The sequence below is a fragment of the Sus scrofa genome, chromosome 18 (assembly GCF_054392235.1).
Source record: "Sus scrofa isolate SSC_HxYL_T2T_F1_AM1 chromosome 18, Sscrofa_HxYL_maternal_Yorkshire_Landrace_v2.0, whole genome shotgun sequence".
Classification (NCBI taxonomy): Eukaryota; Metazoa; Chordata; class Mammalia; order Artiodactyla; family Suidae; genus Sus; species Sus scrofa.
Window position 1 is genome coordinate 29,825,863 of NC_139400.1, and position 21,885 is coordinate 29,847,747.

A 21,885-nucleotide genomic window follows, 5' to 3' on the forward strand; every position below is an offset into this window, starting at 1 on the left:
GGGGCGGGACAAAAGGCCGAGCAGTAGCGCAGCGCGAGCAAACTTTGCAGGGGAAGCGCGAGGCTTTACTTTAAGCATCCCGGACAGAAAAGCGTGGGGCGGGACAGGTGCTGTCTGCCTTGTATTCTTCACGGTGACCCTTTTCGGAGCAGAGCTTACAAAGGAGAGCCCCGGGCTCGCGATCCCGACTACGGGCTCCGGATGGCCTTGGCGCGGCGCTTCCCGCGCGGGTCCCGGGCTCGTCTGGCAGTCGGAGGCACTCAGCTCCTTCCCAGCCATATTCCTCCTTCTAGCCACCCGCACTTCTCCTAACCTCCCGGCAGTCTCCCCCTTCCCCCAGTCTTTGGGTCCTCCCTTTTCTGTTAGGGGCGGGGCGGGTGGGGTGATGTGTAAAATCAGAACTGTTGACATTTCTGGTCCCCGCGTTGCTGAGGGCTGAGGTGCTGTAGCGCGGAGGGCAATCCGCCGGCCGAGTGTCCCTCTCCCTGCCCGCCCCCGGGCAGCTCCGAGACGCCAACATCCAGGGGCTCCCGCCCCTCGGGGTTCCTCCTCCTTTTTCTCGAGGTGACTGGTTGGCGCGAAGCGATTGGCGATCCCGGGCGCGAACCCGGCCGCGGCTCCCCGCGCCGCGCCGGGTGAATGGCCGCGGGCGGAGGATCGGGAGGCGCTGGGCGCAGACCAATCGCGGCCGCCGGTGGGAGTATTTGTTATTCACATGGAAGAGACTTGGCGCCGGCTGGGCCAGCTCAGCCCCCTCAGCCCAGAGACCAGCCACAAGTGCGGCCGCGGTGCTCGCCTCGCGCGGCGGCGGCGGCGGCGGCGCTGACATGGACCTGCGGGCCTCCCGCGGGCTTCCTCACCGCGCCCTCTGCGGGGAGCAGGGTAAGACGCCGAGCAGCAGAAGGAGGAGAGAGCAAGTGCCGAACCACAGGCAAAAAAAAAAAAAAAAAAAAAAAAAAAAAAAAACTCCCATCCCCAAACTCTCCCCAAAGGCTGTGCTTGCCAAAAAAGGAGAATTCCTCCAATTTTATTCCCTTTTCCATTTTTTTCCTTAAAACCGTTCATTGGACCGCGAGGCGCACCGTTCCTTCTCAGATCACTTTAGTGATTTGCTTTTTCCTGGGCACAAGTAGATGGCCTTGCACACCCAGAGTCTGGGAGAGAACTGGTGGGCGGAGGTGACGGGAATGGGGGGCGAGGGAGAGTGGGCACCAGGGGGCGAGGGGCTGGCCGGGCATTGGAGCTTGATTGGGTGTCTGTTGATTTTACGTTGCAAAGAATAAGGCAGCCACCCCTCTTATCTTCCCATGATTACATTCCAGTGAAGAGGTTCAGAAAAGAAGGACGCTTAGCATGGAACTCCCAAGGCTTGGAGATGTGGTCCCCCAAAAGTTTAGTCGTTGAATGGGAGACCGAAGGGTGATGGGAAGGGGCAGGCGCGCCTGGGGTGCTCGAATGGGGCGTGCGGCGGCAGAATTGTAATGCGCTCTTCCTCGGATTGCCTGCCCCGGGTGACCTCCTGGACCTGCCCTGGCGGAATCCGGACTTGCCCCGCCGAGATGACGAGGTACCTCCGTTCTGCGAATCTAACGGGAGGGATTTCCGAAGTTAGAGGCTTCCGGGATGAGTTGGGGTAACCCCCACCTTCCTGAGCGTGGGGCTGCATGAATGTCTAGCCGGGATCTAGGGAAGATGGGGGTCGCGGAAGAAGCCGGGTGATTTGGCGGTTCTCGAGACTCCACATCCCCGCATAGCCTACATTTTTGCCTTAAGTTCGCGTTCACCGAGTTGGCCCGGCGAGGTTGGGATTTCCGCGCCCCCCTTTTGTGGCTTTCGGGAAAACACTGGAGTTCCGTGTTCTGTTGGGGGTGGGGGGAGAGGAGGAATGGTCTCTGGGATCTTGAGTTTAAAAAGCAATGGCAGTGCACCCGACAGCTCCTCGGAAGCACCTGCAGCCAGAGCAGCCCCAGTTTGGCTGGGACCCGTGCGGGGCGTGGGCGCTCCGGGCTGCCAGGTGCAGCGGGGGCGGAGGCGCTGCCCTGCCCCGCGGCGTGCGGAGCCTGGATCCCCGGGCGCGCCGGGGGTTTGGGGCGGCGCCGGGATACCCGGGCGGCGCGGGAAGGCAAGAGAAACCAGGTACTTCTCCTAAGGCCCTGGCTCTCTTCAGAGCCTGGGTTCAACAGCCGAAGGAACTGAGAAGAAAAAGGAAGATGCGGCAGGGCAGAGGGGACCGGGGGCGGGGTGAGTGGCTGCGGGCTGAGATAGAGGCAGAGGTAGGGAACCCACTGAGCCACACCGAGAGCGAGCTCATCTGCTCTGTCAAACAGCTCGGAGATCCCTTGAGGTTCCTACATACAGTTGGTGAAAATATAACAGATCCCCAACCCCTCCAAAAAAGCGCCGTCTGTCTGACACGCTCCCTTGGTGCAAATGAAAGGCAGAGGGGTGTGCGAGTCACCCAACTGCGCAAGACGGCACCCCCACGCTTCCCTGAAGAATTGTTTCCTCCGTGGTCCAAATTGCAGAGCCTGGGATCAGAGGGTGGCTGTGCGCCCGGGAGGGTGCGGGTGAAAATAGACCCACCGCCGGCCAGGTGCAGCCCCAAACCCTCACTCTCCGAAGCAAGTCCCGCCCCGGGAGGAAATGCCCTATGTGCCATTTGGGGGTGATCCTTTCCCACAGACCTGACGACGTGGGAGTCTCCTGAACACCCAAGAATACACTAAGGGCTCAGCCACTACCGCGATTGAATACAAATTCTGCCAACATGCAGAACTGGCAAACGGGGTTGTGGTGGAGGTATTGATAAAGACAATCATAAACAGGAGAAATGCATTCCGATGATAGCTTGTATCTTGCTTGAAAGGAAGAAATAAAAAGAGAAAAAGAGCCACCAGCAGGTAGATCTTGGATAAACAGCTTATTGCACTTGACTTGTAATTTACATTTTCCTCTATGAAATTGTTTGTCAATAATTGCAGATGGCTACAGAAACCACTTTAGTTTATCTTGGTCACTTGCTTGTGAATAATGCAGATCTTGTGAAAGATCTCTGTAGGAGATAAAATCAGCTCTCTGTAATTCATTGCCTGCTTCTTGAAAATATGTGGTTTGATAATTTTGAAAGGGAAAGCCTTACCCATCAGGGAAAATGAAGTAAGATTTTTAAATGCAATTTTCCTATTTCACTGTCAACTACAGGTTGTGTCATACTTGAGATAAAGACAAAGGATTCTTGCTTTTAAATCAGGGGTGTGGGGAGAAATAGAAGAGGGAAGCTCTTCAGGAGAAAATTTATCCAGTATAAAGATGCTGAGAACACAGCTCAGTACTGCTATTTAGGCTCCATTTGTTCTATTTGGTTTGTGTGAGCTAGTTCTGCCCTCCTGCTCCTTTTACAAATTATGACTACTTGAATAATTCTAAAACCATCTGAATCTAAAAGGAATAGATAAAAGGAAGAGTTGAGTGCCAGTGGGTGCAGGAGAAAGTTAGGGGTCTAGAGAGATGTGCGCTTTTCAAGTTGGTTGGGCGGGTTGGAGCTGCTGCGGGGGCTTGTTTAATTGGTATTTATGCAGCAAACAACCCGCTGACATTCATGTTGGCAACATCTAGTGTCAATCTTTGTGTAAGAATGTTCCACTGTCTTCAGGGCAGGAGGCACAGAACCCTGTACACATGTGCTCATGGTAGCAATGCTTTTTTTCCTTCCAAGGTCCTTTCCCGCTGTTGTCCTCCTGCAGTTGGAATGCCCAGCAGAAACAGGACTTTGCTTTTGTCCAGGGAATGGGGTTACCCTGTCTTGGTGTCTTAAAAAGAAGCAGTTGCATGGATGTATCTTTTAACTGAATCCACAGCATAGATCTGGCTCCATCTTCATGCCTGTTGAATAGGCTGGCTTTTGAAAACTTGCTGTTTTCTTGAAAGAACCTGATTGGATATCATTAGACTCACCCATGTATTTTGTTCAGGGGGGTGGGCGGCGCTCCATGTTGTTCTGGGAGGAAAGGATGTGAATGGAGAGCCCGCTGGATTGGAAGGTTTCCATCCTAAGAGGGGCTTTCTGTCGGCTAGAAATTTAAAGTTGAACTGTTTTCCTTCCTTCCTCCCTCCCTCCCTTTCTTTCTTTCTTTCGTCCTTCCCTATCCATCTTTCTTTCTTCCTCCCTCCCTCCTCTCTCTTTCTCTTTTTCCCTCTCTCTCTCTCCCTTTCTTTCCTTTCTTCCTTGGCTCAGGGAGCTCTTTGCTCTGATTTTCATTTCTACTTGGTACTTGGACAAATAGTGATGAACTTACCCACTGACTTTGTTTTTTGTTTTTGTTTTTGTTTTTCCTTTTCTAGGGCTGCACCCGCACCTGTGGCATATGGAGGTTCCCAGGCTAGGGGTCGAATCAGAGCTGTAGCTGCTGGCCTACACCACAGCCACAGCAACATGGGATCCGAGAGCCGCGTCGGCGACCTACACCACAGCTCACGGCAACGCCGGATCCTTAACCCACTGTGCAAGGCCAGGGATCGAACCCGCAACCTCATGGTTCCTAGTCGGTTTCGTTAACCACTGAGCCACAACAGGAACTCCATTTACCCACTGACTTTGGACCTTGAGCATGGTGCACTCTTATCCCAGGACCTGCCTTCTGAGGGGTGGGCATTGCTGTGGGAGTGATTTGAGAGGCTCTCGACTTATGGTCCCTCCTAGCTTTGGCTTGTTACTTTGCCAGTCCTAACCACTATTAGAGACGTTTCTTTGGTAAAGAAACCACGAATCTCCTGCAAATGGTCTTAGAAATGCAGATGTTCCAGTTGGCATCTTCAGGTTTTGAAACCTGTTGGCGAATTTACTCACTCCCCAGGGAGGGCCCGAGTAACAAGAGGAGCAGATCTTGAGATTGTAACCATAGAACAGACACATCAGTGCTCAGGGAGGGGAGACCCAGGTCTGGAGGAGGAGGAGGGAGCAGGTGAGCAGAAATAGGAAGATGCAGAAGGGGCTAGAGAGGAGAATGTGGCAATGACTGAGCACCACGGACTTTTGCAGGCAGGGGTACAGCTAGACAGAAACGTCTGGGCTGTGTGCTGGCTAACTTTTCCAGTGGTAATGAGCTTGATTGGTAGAAACTCTCGTCATATCCTGCGAACAACTCAGGAAGGTTTCCTACTCTCCTCTTTTCCCTGCAGAAGACTATCTTGTCACCACTTTCTTTAGCCCTTTGGATGCTCCAGGTGTCGGTGAACCTCAGCTCTCCAGCCAGATGTTGCATCTCGATTTGACTTTTCCTCTGTGTCCTTCTTTCCGGTTTTTCTTTGAATTCTTTTGATTCTTTGGACGCGTGACCTAAGGTCTGATCAGCCCTGAATGTGAGGTGAAAGTATTTTTTTTGGGGGGGAGTCTTGTAAGCACATGGGTAAAATATTGGAATTAGTGTTCAACGAATAGTAGTATCCTTGTATGTTCTTACAGCCCTGGCGGTTATAAATACTTTGATACACAGTGTATCATTTGATTTCACAATCCTGGGAAGGGGCCAGAAATCATTCCTGAGTAAGTTTGGGGGGGGAGTTTACTTCTCAGACCCTAGGCTGCCACGCTCGCAGTCTTCATCCTCAAATCGGGGCAGATCTACATCCCTGCTCTGTTGCACGAGGGATGAGGGTGGGGTGGGGGTAAGGGAGAGACCATAGTAGCAGTTCTGAATTTAAATTCTGGCCCAAGATTTTAGACGCATTCATCTAATCTTCCTTCCTGTTTTTAGGTTCCTTAGATGCCACATGGGGCTGATACCAAGCCCATCGTCCTATCTTGTGAAGGAAATGAAATAATGTGTGCGAGGCTCCAGGCACACTGTAGCTCTCAATAAATGCTAGTTTCACCCCTATCATCTTATATGATACATACTATAAAAGTGGCTTCTCATTAAATATGGTCTTTTTATGCAATAGCTGTGTTATGAAAAAAAAAAAACCTGCGTAAATTGAATTCTGCTAAATCAGATTGCATTTTAAATGCACGGGGGATTTAGCTATTTAAAGGAAACCTGTGGTGAGTTCTTTTGTAATGCAAATAATCACCTTCTAATTTATCTGTTTAGCAAGTTGAGCTTCTCATGTATCAGATTTTCTTAATATGGGGCCTGCTCGAGAAGAGCTTTCACAACCTCTCTCACTGATGGGAAAAAGCCACTCAGCTTGCAAACAAAATCAGTGATTGTGTTCCGCAGGCGAAGCCTTGCTCTGGTGTTTTGAGCATACTCTCATATTCCCCTATTATTCAGTAATAGAACCTCAGAATGGTGAGCTGGAAGACACCTTAGAGATTATATGGTCCAGCTCACTCATTTCACAGATGAGGAAACAGAAGCATGCAGAGGTGAAGTGACATGTTCAGTGTCACCAGCCAGTGACTGTCAGACAGGGATCCAGTTCCAGCCCTCTGTGGCCAGGGGAGGGCTCTGCCTGGCCGCTCATCCCTCTGCCTCCACCAAGATTCCTGGGCAGAGCACACCTGTGGCTGCATGGGAGCTGATAAACAAATGTGATGCATTTTCTAAAACAACCCAAAAGAGCTACACGTGTGGGCCGTGTCAGGAGAAACTGCCTGATTTGCAATTTTGTGAAATGAGGACAATATTCAGCTTAACCTTTTTGTTAAAGAGCTGAATGGGGTCCCGCAGAGAGAGGCTGTTTGGCCTTTTTCTGAGAAGATTACAGTTCTTGGCTAATGATATTCCTTTGAGGATTTTACCATAGCGTATCTTGAAAAGCACTCGCCCAGTGCCGGAGGAAGACAGGGTGACAGCCACTGATAGCCACCCCCACCTCCCCAAGGCTTGGTGGGTTTGTTCTCACTGGCATCAGGCTGGCCAGGAAACCTGATTTGAAGCAGAGGGGTTTGGATATCCTGCATTTGATATTCTTAACCCTTTGAAAGATTCAGAAATCACCCTGCCCTGGTAGGTCTCCCAGATTGTCCCCTCCTAATTCGTGCATTCTTTGTCTTTAAGAGCTAACCTTTGAAGATAGATACATTTCTGAGAGATTTCAATGGAGGGGCAGGGCCTGCCCCTTGCTTGTGTTCCTGGTCCGTCTTTGCAGCTCTGCGGGTTTTCTCAAAGGGCAGGACCTGCCTGGAGGGCCTGAAGCCTTTGACTGAGTTGTCATTTACTAGCTCAGGGCTTTGGGTCCTACTCAACCTCTTTGAGTCTTTTTTTCTCATCTATACAAGAACTAATGATCGGCGCATGAAACTTCAGTGAAATCCTCTATTAGATGCTTGAGACACTGGTACAGAGAAGGTACCAAAAAATAAAAAGCAGAGTTCAGGCCTTGGCCTTTCAGGAAATAGCTAGAGCCTGGGAGGGCGCCACAGACTCCTGTTCCAGTTGGGGGTGGGTGAAAGGGCTGCTCCCCAGCAGACTAGGGCCAGGGAGACAGGTTTTTTTTTTTTTTTTTTTTTTTTTTGCCTTTTTAGGGCCACACCTGCAGCATATGGAAGTTCCCAGGCTAGGGGTCCAGTTGGAGCTGCAGCTGCTGGCCTACGCCAGAGCCATAGCAGCTCGGGATCTGAGCCGTGTCCGTGACCTCCACCACAGCTCACGGCAACGCTGGATCCTTAATCCACTGAGCAAGCCCAGGGACCGAACCTGCAACTTCATGGTTCCTAGTCGGATTCATTAACCACTGCGCCCCGACGGGAACTCCAGGGAGACAGTTAATGGAAGTACTGATGATCTACGTGGTTCCATGTACTTAGGATGGGCTGGGAGGCATGAACAGGAAGGGCTGCACAGCATTTAAGGGCTGAGCCTTCTCAAAGGCTCCTCGGGGGAGCCCCTCTTGAGGGCTCAGAGTTAGTGGACCACAACTCCTGCTCCCCTCAGAGATCACTTGCAGGAGTGCGAACCTCACACCTCCTTGAAGCTCATCAGCTCGAGCAAGGTTTGTGTCAAACCCCAGAGGAAGGTCAGTTTGAAAGAAATACTGTTTCATGTGAAATCAAGCACAGGACATGAGGTAGAGCAGTTTGGCTTGATAGCGCAAAAAGGTCATTATTTTGTTAGAACGCCTTGATTCCGACTAGGATGAGTTTAGATGAAAGCTCACAAGAACTGCCCAGGAGCAAGATTAAGCAATGCAAGATGACACAAGGCCATCCGATGTACGTCGTTTTCCACAAACTCTCAAATATGTTTTTCTTTAGCATTTAAAAAAGGAAACTAAGCCTTCTGGCCATCCAAAGTCTGATTTTTTATGACAGTGCCTCCCATTTTGAAATGACTGCTGTATTTCAATATTTTATAAGTAGCTCTGATGTTAATTTTATTTATTTATTTGGCTTCTTAGGGCTGCACCTGCAGCATATGGAGGTTCCCAGGCTAGGGGTCTAATTGGAGCTGTTGCAGGGATCGAATTTGCCGCCTCATGGTTCCTAGTCAGATTCGTTTCCACTGCGCTATGACGGGAACTCCCTCTGATGTTAATTTTAAAGTGACGAAAAATCTCGGTGAAAACCTCACCAACAGGGCAAATATGGAAGAGGTTGCCCTGCTTTAGTGGAAATGAATTGCGGACTACGTTAGCAATAATAGCTCCTGTTTACTGAGCATTAATCCTTTGCCAGCTCCTGTGCATGCTGTGTGGCAGGTTCTGGGCCCCCTTTTGTAGACAAGAAATCCAAGCTTCAGAAAGGCTATGTGTCCTTAATCCTCTGTTGCAAAGGAGGAAACTTAAGCAAAAATCCAAGTGAGCTGCCCCATAAATAACAACCCAAATGGAACCTGTTGTTTTCTGTTTTAAGTGCATCCATCCACTAAACAAAACTAATTCCTGTCTCACTGTTACTCATACCCCATTCTGTCTTTAACTGAAAGCTCTAAACAGACCTGTACGATGCTAAAGAGACCAAAGATTATTATAAAGGTGGATACTTTAAAAAGAAACTCCATTTTACTATTTCTAAGACTGCCCAGCAAGTGGAATTAGGTTAATGCCATGGGAGTAGCATAAGTAAGATGATTTGTAATTAACAGATGGACTGTGTTTATGGTCGTCTATGATGGAAAACCATTGATTCTCTGAAGTGGTTTCAGTACTGGGCGGGGGGGGGCTGGGGTCATGCAGAAAGGCTGGTCCTTAAGAGCATGTCTCCTTCCATTTCTCCTTAAACCTTTCTCCTCTGCGGAATCCGTTCATTCTGTGCTCTGCCAGAAGGGATATGCTCAGGGGCAGCCCAGCCCTATGGACGTGGTCTCCAGCCCTGAATTAGTGGTCAGAGTTAATGAGGTTTTTACGGCCTTCTCATGGGTCTTCCTTGTGAAACTGCAAAACAGAATCCTCCTCTTAATGGGTGGTCGGTGTGATGCATGGTTCATCCCTCACCTGGATCCATCCAGAAAGTCAGGGTGACTTTCTCAGTGTTTCCTTGTGGGGAATGCCTCAGGTCAGGCTGTTGCCAAATCAGATTTTCTGAAGAAGCAGCTGCTAGACGAATTGTTTCTGAGGCAATACTGGTCAAGGGGTGAGAACAATCAGAAGAGGACTGAGTATTTGGAGGCAGAATAGAGGAAATCCAGGGCTTGGCATGTGCCAGGAGGCAGGAAATGCTTGTGATAGGCAGACTAGGACTGTCTCAGCCCGGGCCATTGGCTGTATTTCTGAGTGTACCCCAAGTGTGTCATCAGAAATCCAGGGCAGTGGGCTCTGAGGAGCCCCCTTTTCTCATCCGAAAGTGAGAAAAGTGCAACTTTCTCTGTAGGCTTTTGGACATATGTTCAGTTCTCCCCCAGAGAGGCACCATCTTTCCCTTTGGGACAAGGAGGACGGAATGAAAACTTTATGAACTGGAAACTGAACAAGTGAATGGAAAATACCGCCAGATGTTAGTTGGCTCGGGTAGAGGAGAACTGCCCAAATTTCAGGTTTCAAACCCATATGTATAAATAGGTTAGAAATGATCATTAGATTAGCCCTCCTGCCAAAATAAGTTAGTGCTGTTTATTCTCTTAATTACATGTGTGTTTCAAACATCAGATTCCCTTCTGTTAAGTTAGCTCTTGTTTGCAGTTAAACCTCCAAAAAGTGCTTTGAAAGAACGTCATGGAGTGAATTCTTGAAGAGTGAAGAAGGTCCCAGAACAAACTTTTCTTACAGATTTGCTTGTAGATGTTTCCACTTGAGGTTATTTCTAGTCTTGATGAAATAACTGTTTTCCCCACTGAGTCGGACAAAATTAAGAAGCTCTTCAATTGATCTCCAGCTCTGATTTGCTCCTGGTGATTCTAGGATCAAGGAGTGTTTTCTTCAGAACTGGAAGCATACCCATTGCTTCTATTCTGACAAGTTAATAGGAAACCGTGACAAAAAAGAATATCTTCATATATAACCCTCCCTATGTGTTTAATTTTCAAGTCTTTGCTTTGTTTCCAGAGAACAATAAGATAATTTACAGGAAACAGCTGACATTCTATGCTAAATCTTTTCACAGGGGCTAAAACATACATTTTGGCTCCTTGGGTAGAGTTCTCTCTTCCTTTTTTTGGGGGGGTCGAATAATCACTTTTTCCCCACTGGGAAATCTGAGGCACCAAAAAATGCCATTAACAGATGACTGGTTTGTTGAATACATCACAGAAAATAGCCTTTCGTTCTGATTTTGTGGACGAAATTTAAATGCTCAATTCAGACAGCTGTACGAAGTGAAAACAGATTTGAAAAGAAATAATGCCATCAATCATGGGATTTTTTACCTTCATGGAAATTGGATTTATTGAAATAAAATGGTAAATAAAAATACTTTCTGATTTGGGAGAATCAACCCTAGTTTCTGATACTTTTCTGTTTCCCTTGCTCCAAAAGTGTCATCAATCTCCCTGTTTAGATGGAGTGCAGCCAGGTGTTTGGAATCATAAGGGGACAAAAAGAATTAGTTTCTTACCAAATAGGGAAAACGAAACAGCAGAAAAAGAGGTGGGTGCAAACAGGGTTTAAAAACACGAAAAATGTAGACCTATTGAACGGAACCCTTTCTTCTCTCCTCCCACCCCTCACCCCTTGAATAATTCTGCTACAGGGCTGACTCCAAGGACGTGAATTGGTGACCTCATCCCAACATCAGAACCTCAGCTGCTATTCTGATTTTCGCACCATTCCAGGCACCTTGAACTTCGTATGGAAATACAGTTGAACCTTGGGGTCTGATGGAAATTCACTGTGACATTCAAATCAAGACCACTTGCTGAAACCGGCAGAGCCTTTCCTCCATGGGCCCTGATGGTAGCCTCCAGAAGGTGCAGCCTCAGCTGGTCCTCCTTCTGTGGCAAGAATAAACTTTGGGTCCTGGATTGCAACCCCACCTGTGGAGAAAATGGTATGCGAGGGAAAGCGATCCGCCTCTTGCCCTTGTTTCTTCCTCCTGACGGCCAAGTTCTACTGGATCCTCACCATGATGCAAAGAACTCACAGCCAGGAGTATGCCCATTCGATCCGCGTGGATGGGGACATCATTCTGGGGGGTCTCTTCCCTGTCCACGCGAAGGGAGAGAGAGGGGTGCCTTGCGGGGAGCTGAAGAAGGAAAAGGGGATCCACCGACTGGAGGCCATGCTTTATGCAATCGACCAGATTAACAAGGACCCCGATCTCCTCTCCAATATCACTCTGGGGGTCCGGATCCTCGACACGTGCTCCAGGGACACGTACGCTTTGGAGCAGTCACTCACGTTCGTGCAGGCGTTGATCGAGAAAGACGCTTCCGATGTCAAGTGCGCTAATGGAGATCCACCCATTTTCACCAAGCCTGACAAGATTTCTGGCGTCATAGGTGCTGCCGCGAGCTCCGTGTCCATCATGGTGGCTAACATTTTAAGACTTTTTAAGGTAGGTAAAGGCTTAGACAGTTTGGACCATGGTGGGCAGACAGGAGGGTGTCCTGCAGGTTTAGGAAGAAAGCAAAGGCAGGGAAGACAGCCTCTCCAGGGTCACAGGTTCCTCGGATTGAGGCTTCTGGCTCCAGGCTTCTCCCTGTGTGCACTGCGTTACATTTTTTAAAACAATGACCTGGGGTAATGGTGACTTTTTTTTTTTTCTTTCTTTCCTGAACACACAGGAAGGTGATCATTTCTGGGACATGTTGCGTCCTCAGCATCTGGGGATGTGCTCTTTAGGGAGGCATTATTAAAGCAAATCAAGTGTTTGGAGAGCATCTCAGTGAACTCAGCTCAGTTATCAGATCAAACATGTCTGGGGTATTTGAGGTCTAAGATAATTTACTTGATGAAACTTCTGTATCGTGGGATGCTCTGTTGTGACACAAGTTCCTGTGTGAAGGAATAGTATTTATCACTAATGTGTCGATGGGAGTGACACTCTGGGCTAGAAGATGGCCATAAAATTGTCAGGTTTATTGCAGTTACAATAGGGCAGAACCTCATTAATTCAGACTACTCTGATGCAGACTGAGAATAATTGTATGTAATTCTTATTGAGTTAAAAGTTCAAATTTAGCAGGATAATTTGAGACTTTTTGATTTAGGTCAGATGACCTGTTACCTATAAATTGCATTTGCATATTGAATAAAATTAGCAGGGAAAATAAGGGATGGAACAATACTTTGAAAATATAGAGTCCCATAAAAATAAAATTACTGTAGCTCATCTTTCATTAACTTTCTCCTTTTCTTTGTTCTTTCTATTACATAGTCTTTTGTAACAGACATAATTTTAAAGATTGAAAATACTTTTCACTCTGATTTTTTAGTCACTGAGACCTGACTCTTCCACCTTATTCTGAATTAATGAATCTTCGTTTTATATTGTGAGCAAATGTTTCTGTGCATATTAGATTTAAAAATATTAAAAGAATATGAGATGTTGGACAGACGACAGATATATGACAAAAATGAACAAAGTAATGGAAAACTTACGCCAGAAAAAAGATAGAAGGGTTTGAACTAAAGACTTTCTGGTTTGGAAGCCACCCTAGGGACCATCGAGTCTGGTTCACGTCTGTAACATCCCCCCCAGCTTCTGTATGAATTCCCTTAGTTTAAAGGAGGGAATGCTGGAGTTCCTTTCATGGCTCAGTGGTTAATGAACCTGACTAGGATCCATGAGGTTGCCGGTTTGATCCCTGGCCTTGCTCAGTGGGTTAAGGATCCGGTATTGCCATGAGCCATGGTATAGGTCGCAGATGTGGTTTGGATCTCGCATTGCTGTAGCTCTGGTGTAGGCTGGCGGCTACAGCTCTCAGATTCGACCCCGATCCTGGGACCCTCCCTATGCTGTGGGTTTGGCCCAGAAATAGCCAAAAAAAAAAAAAAAAGGAATGTTAACAGGCAGCTTAATGACTCTTTTCAGACTGATGAAATTTTCTTATGAGGATACTGCTGGGCAGAAACTTGTCTGTGTCTAAGGAGTTACTGAAGAGGCACACACTGTCCTCAAGGAATGCTGGACATTTGAGGCAGACGTTAGGAAGGGCTTTTTACCAGTGAGAAGGAGGCAAAGTTATAGGCAACCCAAGGAGTTGCCTGGTGGTACAGTGGGTTAAAGATCCGGCTTTGTCACTGCTGTAGCTCAGTTCACTGCTGTGGCATGGGTTAGATCCCTGGCCTGGGAACTTCTGCATAGTTGCAGGTGCAGTAAAAAAAAAACCAGATAGCCAAGGGTGTTCTATTTCTCCATGTCTGGAAACTTTCAAGGGACACTGGGAAGTTGTTAGTCATTTTTCTTGGGCTAACCAACCGCTTGCCTGGAGGCAAGAGGCAGATTCAGCCTTCTCCAGGTTTACTTCCACATCCTGGGATCTGGGATTTCTCTGGGCATCCTGATTCTGAGCCACGGGGGCATTTCGGCTGGCTCTGGGGGGTGTCTAGCTCGAGCCACTTTCCCAATTCTCTTCTTCTCTCTGAATCTTATTTCCCTCCCCCACTGCTTCAAAGCATCTCTTTGCGGTTCTTAACTCCTCAGCACCCACTTTTAGAGAAGACCTTCTCCTTCTGTTCCCCTCCACCTGTATGCTAATTCTGGTTCCCAACAATCCTATGGTAATTCCCCTGAATCCGGACTCCTTCCTGGAGTCGGGTGCCAAAAGTGGGCAAGGATTTGGAGTGGGGTGGATGTCGTAATGGCTTGGTTGAGATTCTCAGAGCTTGTTTACATTCATTTTGCTGCAGAGTCAGCTTATCTGTAAAATGGGAACTTTAGCATTGTGTTAGGTTGTTGGGTGACCTGCTGTGAAAATGCAGTGAAAGTTTCCATCAGGCCCTGACTGTGTCCTTTGCCTGCTCGTACTGCCAGAGGGACCTTCCGGCCACCTGAAGCGCAGGGTTTGTTTTTATGCAGTCTAGACCTGGATTTGTTCTTCCCACACGGACTGGCCAATTCTCTCCTTGCTCCCTTGGATAACTCGGGAGGGAACCTGTTTGACCTTGACTCTGAGCAGTTGAGTGAACGTAAGTGATCAGCCTATGTTCCAGCCAAAGCTGGATCTGCATGAACTGATAATTACAGCTTCATCGTTGTTGTGCTCCTTGAATTCGAGGATGTATATGAGACCTCCAGCCAGCGCTCCACACTGATATTAATTATGAAATGATGATGGTCACTCTTGGGATAGAAAATATTTCACTTTATGTGAGAGTCTGAACACATATGCTGAGACTGACATGCAATGTTAGGGTAGTTATCATAGGAGTGATTGGCACATGAACGCATTGGGGATTGGCTTCCCCTTCCATTTTGAAAGATAATAATTTGATTAAGCAAATGGTATGACTTGAATAAAGGTAAACATTTAGGACTGTTAGACACAGAGGAGCTTGGGCCCCTCCAGGACAGCATATGCCCCATAGAATCTGAAAAGATCCCTGGATATCAATACAGTGCTCCTTTTTCCTGGATTAATGGAGTTATAAAAGGTAGAGCATCTTGGTTTGAAAACACGCAATTAACCTTGACCCTGAGGGACATAAACAAGGTCTTGATTAATGAATTTACTCCCTGTCCTGCCCAATAATAAGCATTAGTTGGAGTTTTCAGCATGTTCGCTGGGACCTGTTTAAAATTGTACAGGAAATGTTTGGGCTGAAATCAGACGTGATCTCCAAAGGTCTGTTCCTTTTTTTCCTGGACAATCCTGGTAAAGCCAGGTGGTATCTGCTTGGGCTAAACCGTGAAGGAGACCAAGTCCTCCCGTTGTCTCCCCTTTCCTCTTCCTCAGTCTCGCCCTCCGGGGGCAGGCAGCCTCTCGTGCCCTCTCTCCCTCCGCATTCTCCCGTTGGAAGCCTGGGTTCAGTAAAGGAGCCGTGTTAGCAAGTCACCTACGTAAAGTCAGTCTGTGTTTAAGACAGAGGAGGATCTGTTTTCCTTGGGATCACGAATTATGGTTCAATGAAGTAACTTGTCTTTGTATGTGGGACTCAGGAACCGGGCAGGGGTGATGGGGGTGGTTCATTTAGCCCTCCAGCGACTGCACTTGGTTGGGGGCCAGTTCCTTTGTCCCACAGTACAGCTGGGTCCTGCTTATCTCTAGAGGGAGGGAGGCTTGTGGCCCTATCTTTGTTTCTCTTCTCATCAAAGCCCAGAGGCAGGGAGTTCCCGTCGTGGCTCAGTGGAAAATGAATCTGATTAGGATCCATGATGATGCAGGTTCAATCCCTGGCCTTGCTGGGTGAGTTAAGGATCCAGTGTTGAGCTGTGGTGTAGGTCAAAGACGTGGCTCAGATCTGGTGTTGCTGTGGCTGTGACGTAGGCCGGCGGCTGTAGCTCTGATTTGACCCCTAGCCTGGGAACCTCCATATGCTGTGAGTGCGGCTCTAAAAAGCAGGAAAAAAAAATAAAAAATAAAAAGTAAAGCTCAGAGGCAAATGGAAAAATCAGCCCCTTTAACTTCAGAGGAGTATTGCACAGGCGGTGGAGCAAGACTCATGGGGACAGAAGCTACCCTGGGGCCTTGCCCCTTGGGACAGTGAATGTGCTGCAGGCAGTGACTGTCAGCCCTGAGTGGAGGGTGGGCTCTGCACGCTCTCTCCTCTTGCCCTGGGTGGGTGTGTGTAGGCTCTCAAAAATACCCCAGGGAGTTCCTGTTGTGGAGCATTGGAAACAAATCCGACTAGTATCCATGAGGATGTGGGTTCGATCCCTGGCCTTGCTGGGTGGGTTAAGGATCCGGCGTTGCCGTGAGCTGTGGTGTAGGTCACAGACTTGGCTCGGATCTCACAGCATGGCTGTGGCTGTGGCTGTGGTATAGGCGGGTAGCTGCAGCTCCCATTCGACCCCCTTGCCTGGGAACTCCCATATGCCACACCTATGGCCCCAAAAGCAACCCCCCCCAAAACAAACAAACAAAAAGCTACCCCAGAGGCTTTTCTGTGTCAGGACTCAGTGGGTGAGTGTGTGCCTCGAACCCCCTCCTGAGAACCATGTTTGCTGATTGAAGTGACTCATATTTCTCAGGTGCGTTGGGAGTGGAACCAAGGTTGAGAGTCACAGAACAAGAATTTAATGATCTGAACTTTTTAGAAGCACTACTGTGACACACACACACACACACGTCGTATATGGGTTGACATGGGGGCAGAGTGGTTACCTAGGTGATTGTTTAATCTTATATCCAGTTAATGGCTTGAGATAATAGCAGCATCAATTAGGATACCGTGACCCATAACTGCAGAATAGCAAACCCAGAAAAGCCAGAACTGCTCCTGCCTACGTGAAGGTGAATATGCCATTTCAGTGGCTCCTGTCTCTGTCTGTCTACCAAAGGAAAGAGGGTCCAGCTCTCAGACAGAGACTGTGTAGTTTGAAAAGAATTCAAGAATGAGAGGGCCTTTTGAAAATGTGGACTGGGAAGCGCCTAATTGAAATTTGTTTGATAAAGCAGTTTCAAGGAATTTACATGTTTTATAAAGAGCTCAGGTTTCCCCCCCCCCCCCCTTTTTTTTTTTGCTATTTCTTGGTCCGCCCCTGCGGCATATGGAGGTTCCCAGGCTAGGGGTCGAATCGGAGCCATAGCCACTGGCCTACGCCAGAGCCACAGCAACGCGGGATCCGAGCCGCGTCTGCAACCTACACCACAGCTCACGGCAATGCCGGATTGTTAACCCACTGAGCAAGGGCAGGGACCGAACCCGCAACCTCATGGTTCCTAGTCGGATTCGTTAACCACTGCACCACGATGGGAACTCCTTTTTTCCCTTTTCTAGAACATTTCCACCCCTCTCCTTTAGATGAGAACAAATCTGTTCCCCAAAATACTAATCATATGTCTTACTTTGAGCAAAGATGGAATATTCTAAGTTAAAAAGAGCACATTGATGCTTGAAGGTAACACATTTTAATGTCCACCTAGATGCCCTGGGGTTAGGAAAGGACAGGGGCAGATGTAATTTCTTTCGCACATGTTTTTCTGGTTAACGTTACCTGGAGAGTTAATTTTCGACTCTTGAAGGATGGGGGTTGGATCGTCCATAGTGTATGTTACAAAAGCAATCAATCGGGACTTTGAAATAGAAATCCATTTGTGGGTGGGCTAGATAATTTCCCGCATGTGGAAGTGTCCTGGTTTATAAATGGCTAAAATTGACCTTCACGTTAAGGAAATGAAGTGCAGTGCAGCAGCCCATTTCGCTGGATGTACTCGCCTACCCTGCTAGGTTTACAAAGATATATCTTCTTCCAAGAGACTCTACTAATTGCAGCAACCACTTCCATAAAGCTAAGCATTTCGTGAGTTATTTATTGCATGCGATGGGCTTTATTAACTGTAACCTCTGAACAGGTAAATCTACCAGGTCCAGGCTCATCTAGTTAGATGGACAGACAAATGGGCCCAGTAAGCAAACTCAGCAGGAGGTAACATTTCATGTTAAATCTTATTTGATGGCCAGTAGAGAATGGAAAGTTGAAAGATAGACTCCTTCCGTCAATCCTTTTCTCCTGTAGCAAGCTCTGGTTTAGTTTTGCAAAGAGCCTAGTCACCCTGGATGAGAGGCAATGAGTGTTCTCTCTTGGTGGCCCTAAGGGGGGGGGGACATGGACAGTGCCACTGCCCAGGGTCACCAGTCCAACTTGTGGCCACAGAGATATGTAAATATGCAGACGTGGTCATGCCACTTGCTTCTTAAAGTGATAATGGCTGCCTTTACTCCCAGGATGAAGCTCTGCCTCTACTGGAGGAAGTCTTTTCTCACTTCTTTCCACTACATTGTTTCTCTGTTGCATGTAGCAAAGCTCTAGGAGGACAGGATGATATCGGAGATTTCCATGAGGGTGTGTATATCTTGTTTGTTTCTGTATTCCCAGCACCTAGTATGGAGCTGAGAACCCATTAAACAGTTGCCCAATGAATGAATGAATCATATCTCTTCCCCCTCCCTCCCTTCCCCCCCACCCCAATCCCAGATAATGGAAATAACAGGTGTTGGGTAGAGAGAAGTGGAATTTTGCGTATTTTACTTTTTACTCTTTTAAAAAAAGGAACAGAAGGAGGGAGAAGGGGAGGAAAAGGAGAGATGGTATATTTTGGGAGTTCCTATTTTCATCTGCTGCCTCGTTTCCCTACCAATTCACATTTTCTCTAAGCAGATTTTTAAAATTAAGAATTAAGTAAAAGACATGAGCGCGTTCTCATGTTGAAAAGTCAAAGCACTAAGTAAATAGTGTAAAATGGAAAGAGACCACATCCAAATGCACGTATCTTTTAGTAGTTACACACACACAGAATTTTATTAACAGCTATGTCTGGTGACTTTTTTTTTCACATAACAATATACCTGGGAGAGATTTCCATGTTGGTTAATAGAGATTCACCTCAGTAATTCTCAACCCCGGCTGCATGTCACCATCACCTGGATGGCTTTTTAAAAAGCCCAGACCCTACTCGAGGCCAGTATAACAGGGATCTGCCAGCCCTGATGGGTATATTTTACGTGATCACCAGGTGATTCTGATATTTGTCGAGGACTGAGAACTATACCACTTCAGCTGCTTGGTTTTAAATTATGTGAATAGAACATCCTTTATTTAATAAACCCATTACTGATAGGTTACTTGACTTTGATCGCCTAAGGTCATTCATCACTTAAGAAAAAAGCTAAAAAACAATGTTAGCAGGCTCATCCAAGCGCTGTTAGCACTAGAGTGGATCTTGGTGTTATAAAATCTCTTCTTGGACCAACCAAAGGGCTGGATTAATGAATCACCAAAAATGCCTTGCTCTAAGGCAGACTCCCACAGCACGAGCGTGTATCTCAAGGCTGTGGCTCTTCATGACATGTAGAAACTTAGGACCAAAGCAGTGGTTATGTGTTCAGACCGTTAAAGGAGCATCGTGACTCTTGTTGGGTGAAGTAGATTTTAAACTTGGTGAATTTAAATCAAATGTTTTTTACTCTCCTTTTCCGAGCCTTGAAAAAGTCTGAACCCCTGCAGTGAATACTGATGACATCTTAAGACCTTACTTAGTGATTAATGCCTATCTTTGGGGTATTTTAAATAATAAGGTTGTTTTTAACTCGTGGTTCCCAATGGGGAGATGGAATAGGGGAGCGATGATATAGGGGTAGGAGAAAAAAGGTTATTATGGGATTATATGAAATCATGTGTGTAAAACTTTTGAAAGTTGTAAAGCACTAGAGAATTCACAGTCTTTCACTCAAATTATAAATTAATAAAAATAATGAGGTTGTTTTGAAAGTGGTGAGGAGTCTAAGAGAATGGCTTGTGAGTGAATGCTGTACCTTGGTTGCTTACGAAGTTGTCTGAAAAACCTTTCTAGAACAAGTCGGGGTATATGTAGATAAATAAACAAATTTGAGGGACAGTCCTATGCTCTTCTTTCTCCTCTTTTACCCTGAAGATTGCAACGATTATTTATTTAAATTTGAAGACGATTAAAAAAAATTTTTTTTTAGAGACGTTTTAGTTTACAGCAGAATTGAAGATGGCAGTGGTTTGATTTGGTATCAGGTTTCTTCCCAGACTCTTCACAACCGGAAGTTGGATCTTCTGGGGGAAGACAGCATCGGAGGCTGTCCCCTGGTTCCGCCCGAGAGCTCTCAGTCTTTCACATGCATCCACATCACTCTGAGGGCTTGGGTTGCTGAGCCCCTCATCAGAGCTTTTGAGTCAGTAAGTCTGGGTTGGCGTCCGGGACTTGGCATTTTTCATGGTCTCCAGGTGATGCTGCTGCTGCCGTTTGGCAGACCGCACTTTGAGAACCTCTGCTCCACGTGCACGTTGCTTGCTGGCTGACTTAGCACACAAGGCAAAGACGAGGTTGCACAATCTTCTGTCTGGCAGCAGCCTTTGTTCTTTTGACTCCTGCCTGGTTGGGTTTCTCTTCCTATTGGTCGTAATCACAGCAGCTGCTGTATGAATCTATTTTTACTTGTGTGCCCTTTTGGAAGTTGTGTTCCTTATTAAATAATGCATGGCTCAGGAGTAATGATGAGTGGGATGGTCACTTGAACACGGCTTCCAAAGCTGGGTCACTCCGATTACCACTTTTTCTCATTTTTCCTACCTGTGACAGTGGAGCAGACTGATTTAAGAAAGCTAGACCGTAAGATACACATTAGTGGGGAACTGAGAACAGTAAGAGATGAAAGAGGCTACGATTTGTCTCAGCTACCAGCAATTTGTCTTCAGAAACCATGACAGCTACCTCCTGATTTCTATTATGCAATGAGATTGCAAATAACATTCCACAGCAGTCCTAATCCATAGAGGGTCGCAAGGGGCCCTTCTCCCCACAGTGGGGAAAAAGGGCCTATTTACCCATTGGTCTGGTAGAACACATTCTCTGGCAAAAGTCAGAGACATCTCTTTCGGCTCCAACCAGGGACTTTCTCTATCTCTAAGCACTCTTAAGAACATAAAAATATGCAGGTACTCCTTCTGTATTTTAGATACATTATGAGCACCAGGCTGGTGGGGTGGGTCCAGGTACAGTGTTGTGCAGAGTCACCTTTTATCTGTTTCCGGAATGAGGCCAATCCCTACTGGGGCCAATCTCTGGACCCAGCAAGCTGATGGCATATGTTTTTGATGTTGGCCATTTGTCTCCTTCCAAGATTCTCCCAGGCTCCCTCTGTGCTTGGGGAGGCCAGGTTCCTTGGTACCATATAGCTCCAGATCTGTTGGGTAGGCCAGCTTCAAAGTCATGGATCTGTCTCTGTGACCTCTAGCGTCCTCTGGGGCTCCCTTGGGATACGAGGACAGTGGTGTATTCTTGCTCCGGCTCACCCTGGCTTCCTTGTTTACATGGATTGAGAGCAATTTCTAGCTTTGATTAGTGTTTGTACCATTTCTTACATTTTATTTTATTATTTTGTCTTTTTAGGGCTGCGGTTGTGGCATATGGAAGTTCCCGGGCTAGGGATGGAATTGGAGCTGCGGCTTCCATCCTACGCCACAGCCCCAGCAAGGCCAGATCTGAGCCATGTCTGAGACCCACACCACAGCTCATGGAAATGCCGGATCCTTAACCCATTGAGCAAGGCCAGGGATGGAACCCACATCCTTATGGATACTAGTTGGGTTTGTTACCGCTGAGCCAGAAGGGAAACTCCCCATATCTTACACTTCAAGTATTGAACATTGTGACAGTTCTATATATTAAAGTTCTCAAAGTGGTTTATCATCTCAGCTCTGAGACTATCTGCATTTATACTATGTATAGGACAAATGGCACATCATTCTTATGCAGATCTGTTGTAGAGATGTTTGTGTCCTGTAGATAATTGTCATCAGGAGCTGTCTATTCAAATTAGAGATTATTGTAATGTGCTTATCTAGTGGTGTTTTGTACTCCTTTGAGTAAAACAGATTAATGTGAGTTATATGAAATGGGTCAGGCTTGGCAGTCAGACGTACTGGGTTCAAATTCTGAT

The 21,885-nt window shown here is 47.1% G+C and overlaps 2 protein-coding genes across 3 annotated transcripts in view; both read left to right on the plus strand.

The window, feature by feature from the left end:
* Positions 1 to 201: 201 nt before the first annotated feature.
* LOC146394962 (uncharacterized) lies at positions 202 to 12,653 on the plus strand. Its single transcript, XM_085005614.1, has 3 exons — positions 202 to 249; positions 450 to 882; positions 11,066 to 12,653. Exons 1-3 carry the CDS (start codon positions 202 to 204, stop codon positions 11,083 to 11,085), a joined length of 501 nt encoding a protein of 166 aa, XP_084861740.1. The 3' UTR covers positions 11,086 to 12,653.
* GRM8 (glutamate metabotropic receptor 8) overlaps positions 11,148 to 21,885 on the plus strand; it is a 795,220-nt gene continuing 784,482 nt past the window's right edge. For both annotated transcript variants that reach the window (XM_021079053.2, XM_005673194.4), the window contains exon 1: positions 11,148 to 11,869. In XM_021079053.2, coding sequence (XP_020934712.2) covers positions 11,360 to 11,869 — 510 coding nt within the window. In that variant the 5' untranslated portion in view covers positions 11,148 to 11,359. The remainder of the gene's footprint in view (positions 11,870 to 21,885) is intronic.

What these genes read in the sequence shown, in the direction of transcription:
- LOC146394962 (XM_085005614.1), top strand. Translation starts at nt 202, where the DNA reads ATGGCCTTGGCGCGGCGCTTCCCGCGCGGGTCCCGGGCTCGTCTGGCA. An exon ending in GGTCCCGGGCTCGTCTGGCA is followed by an intron (nt 250 to 449) that starts GTCGGAGGCACT and finishes GAGGTGCTGTAG; the next exon opens with CGCGGAGGGCAATCCGCCGG. An exon ending in CGCCCTCTGCGGGGAGCAGG is followed by an intron (nt 883 to 11,065) that starts GTAAGACGCCGA and finishes ATTCTGCTACAG; the next exon opens with GGCTGACTCCAAGGACGTGA.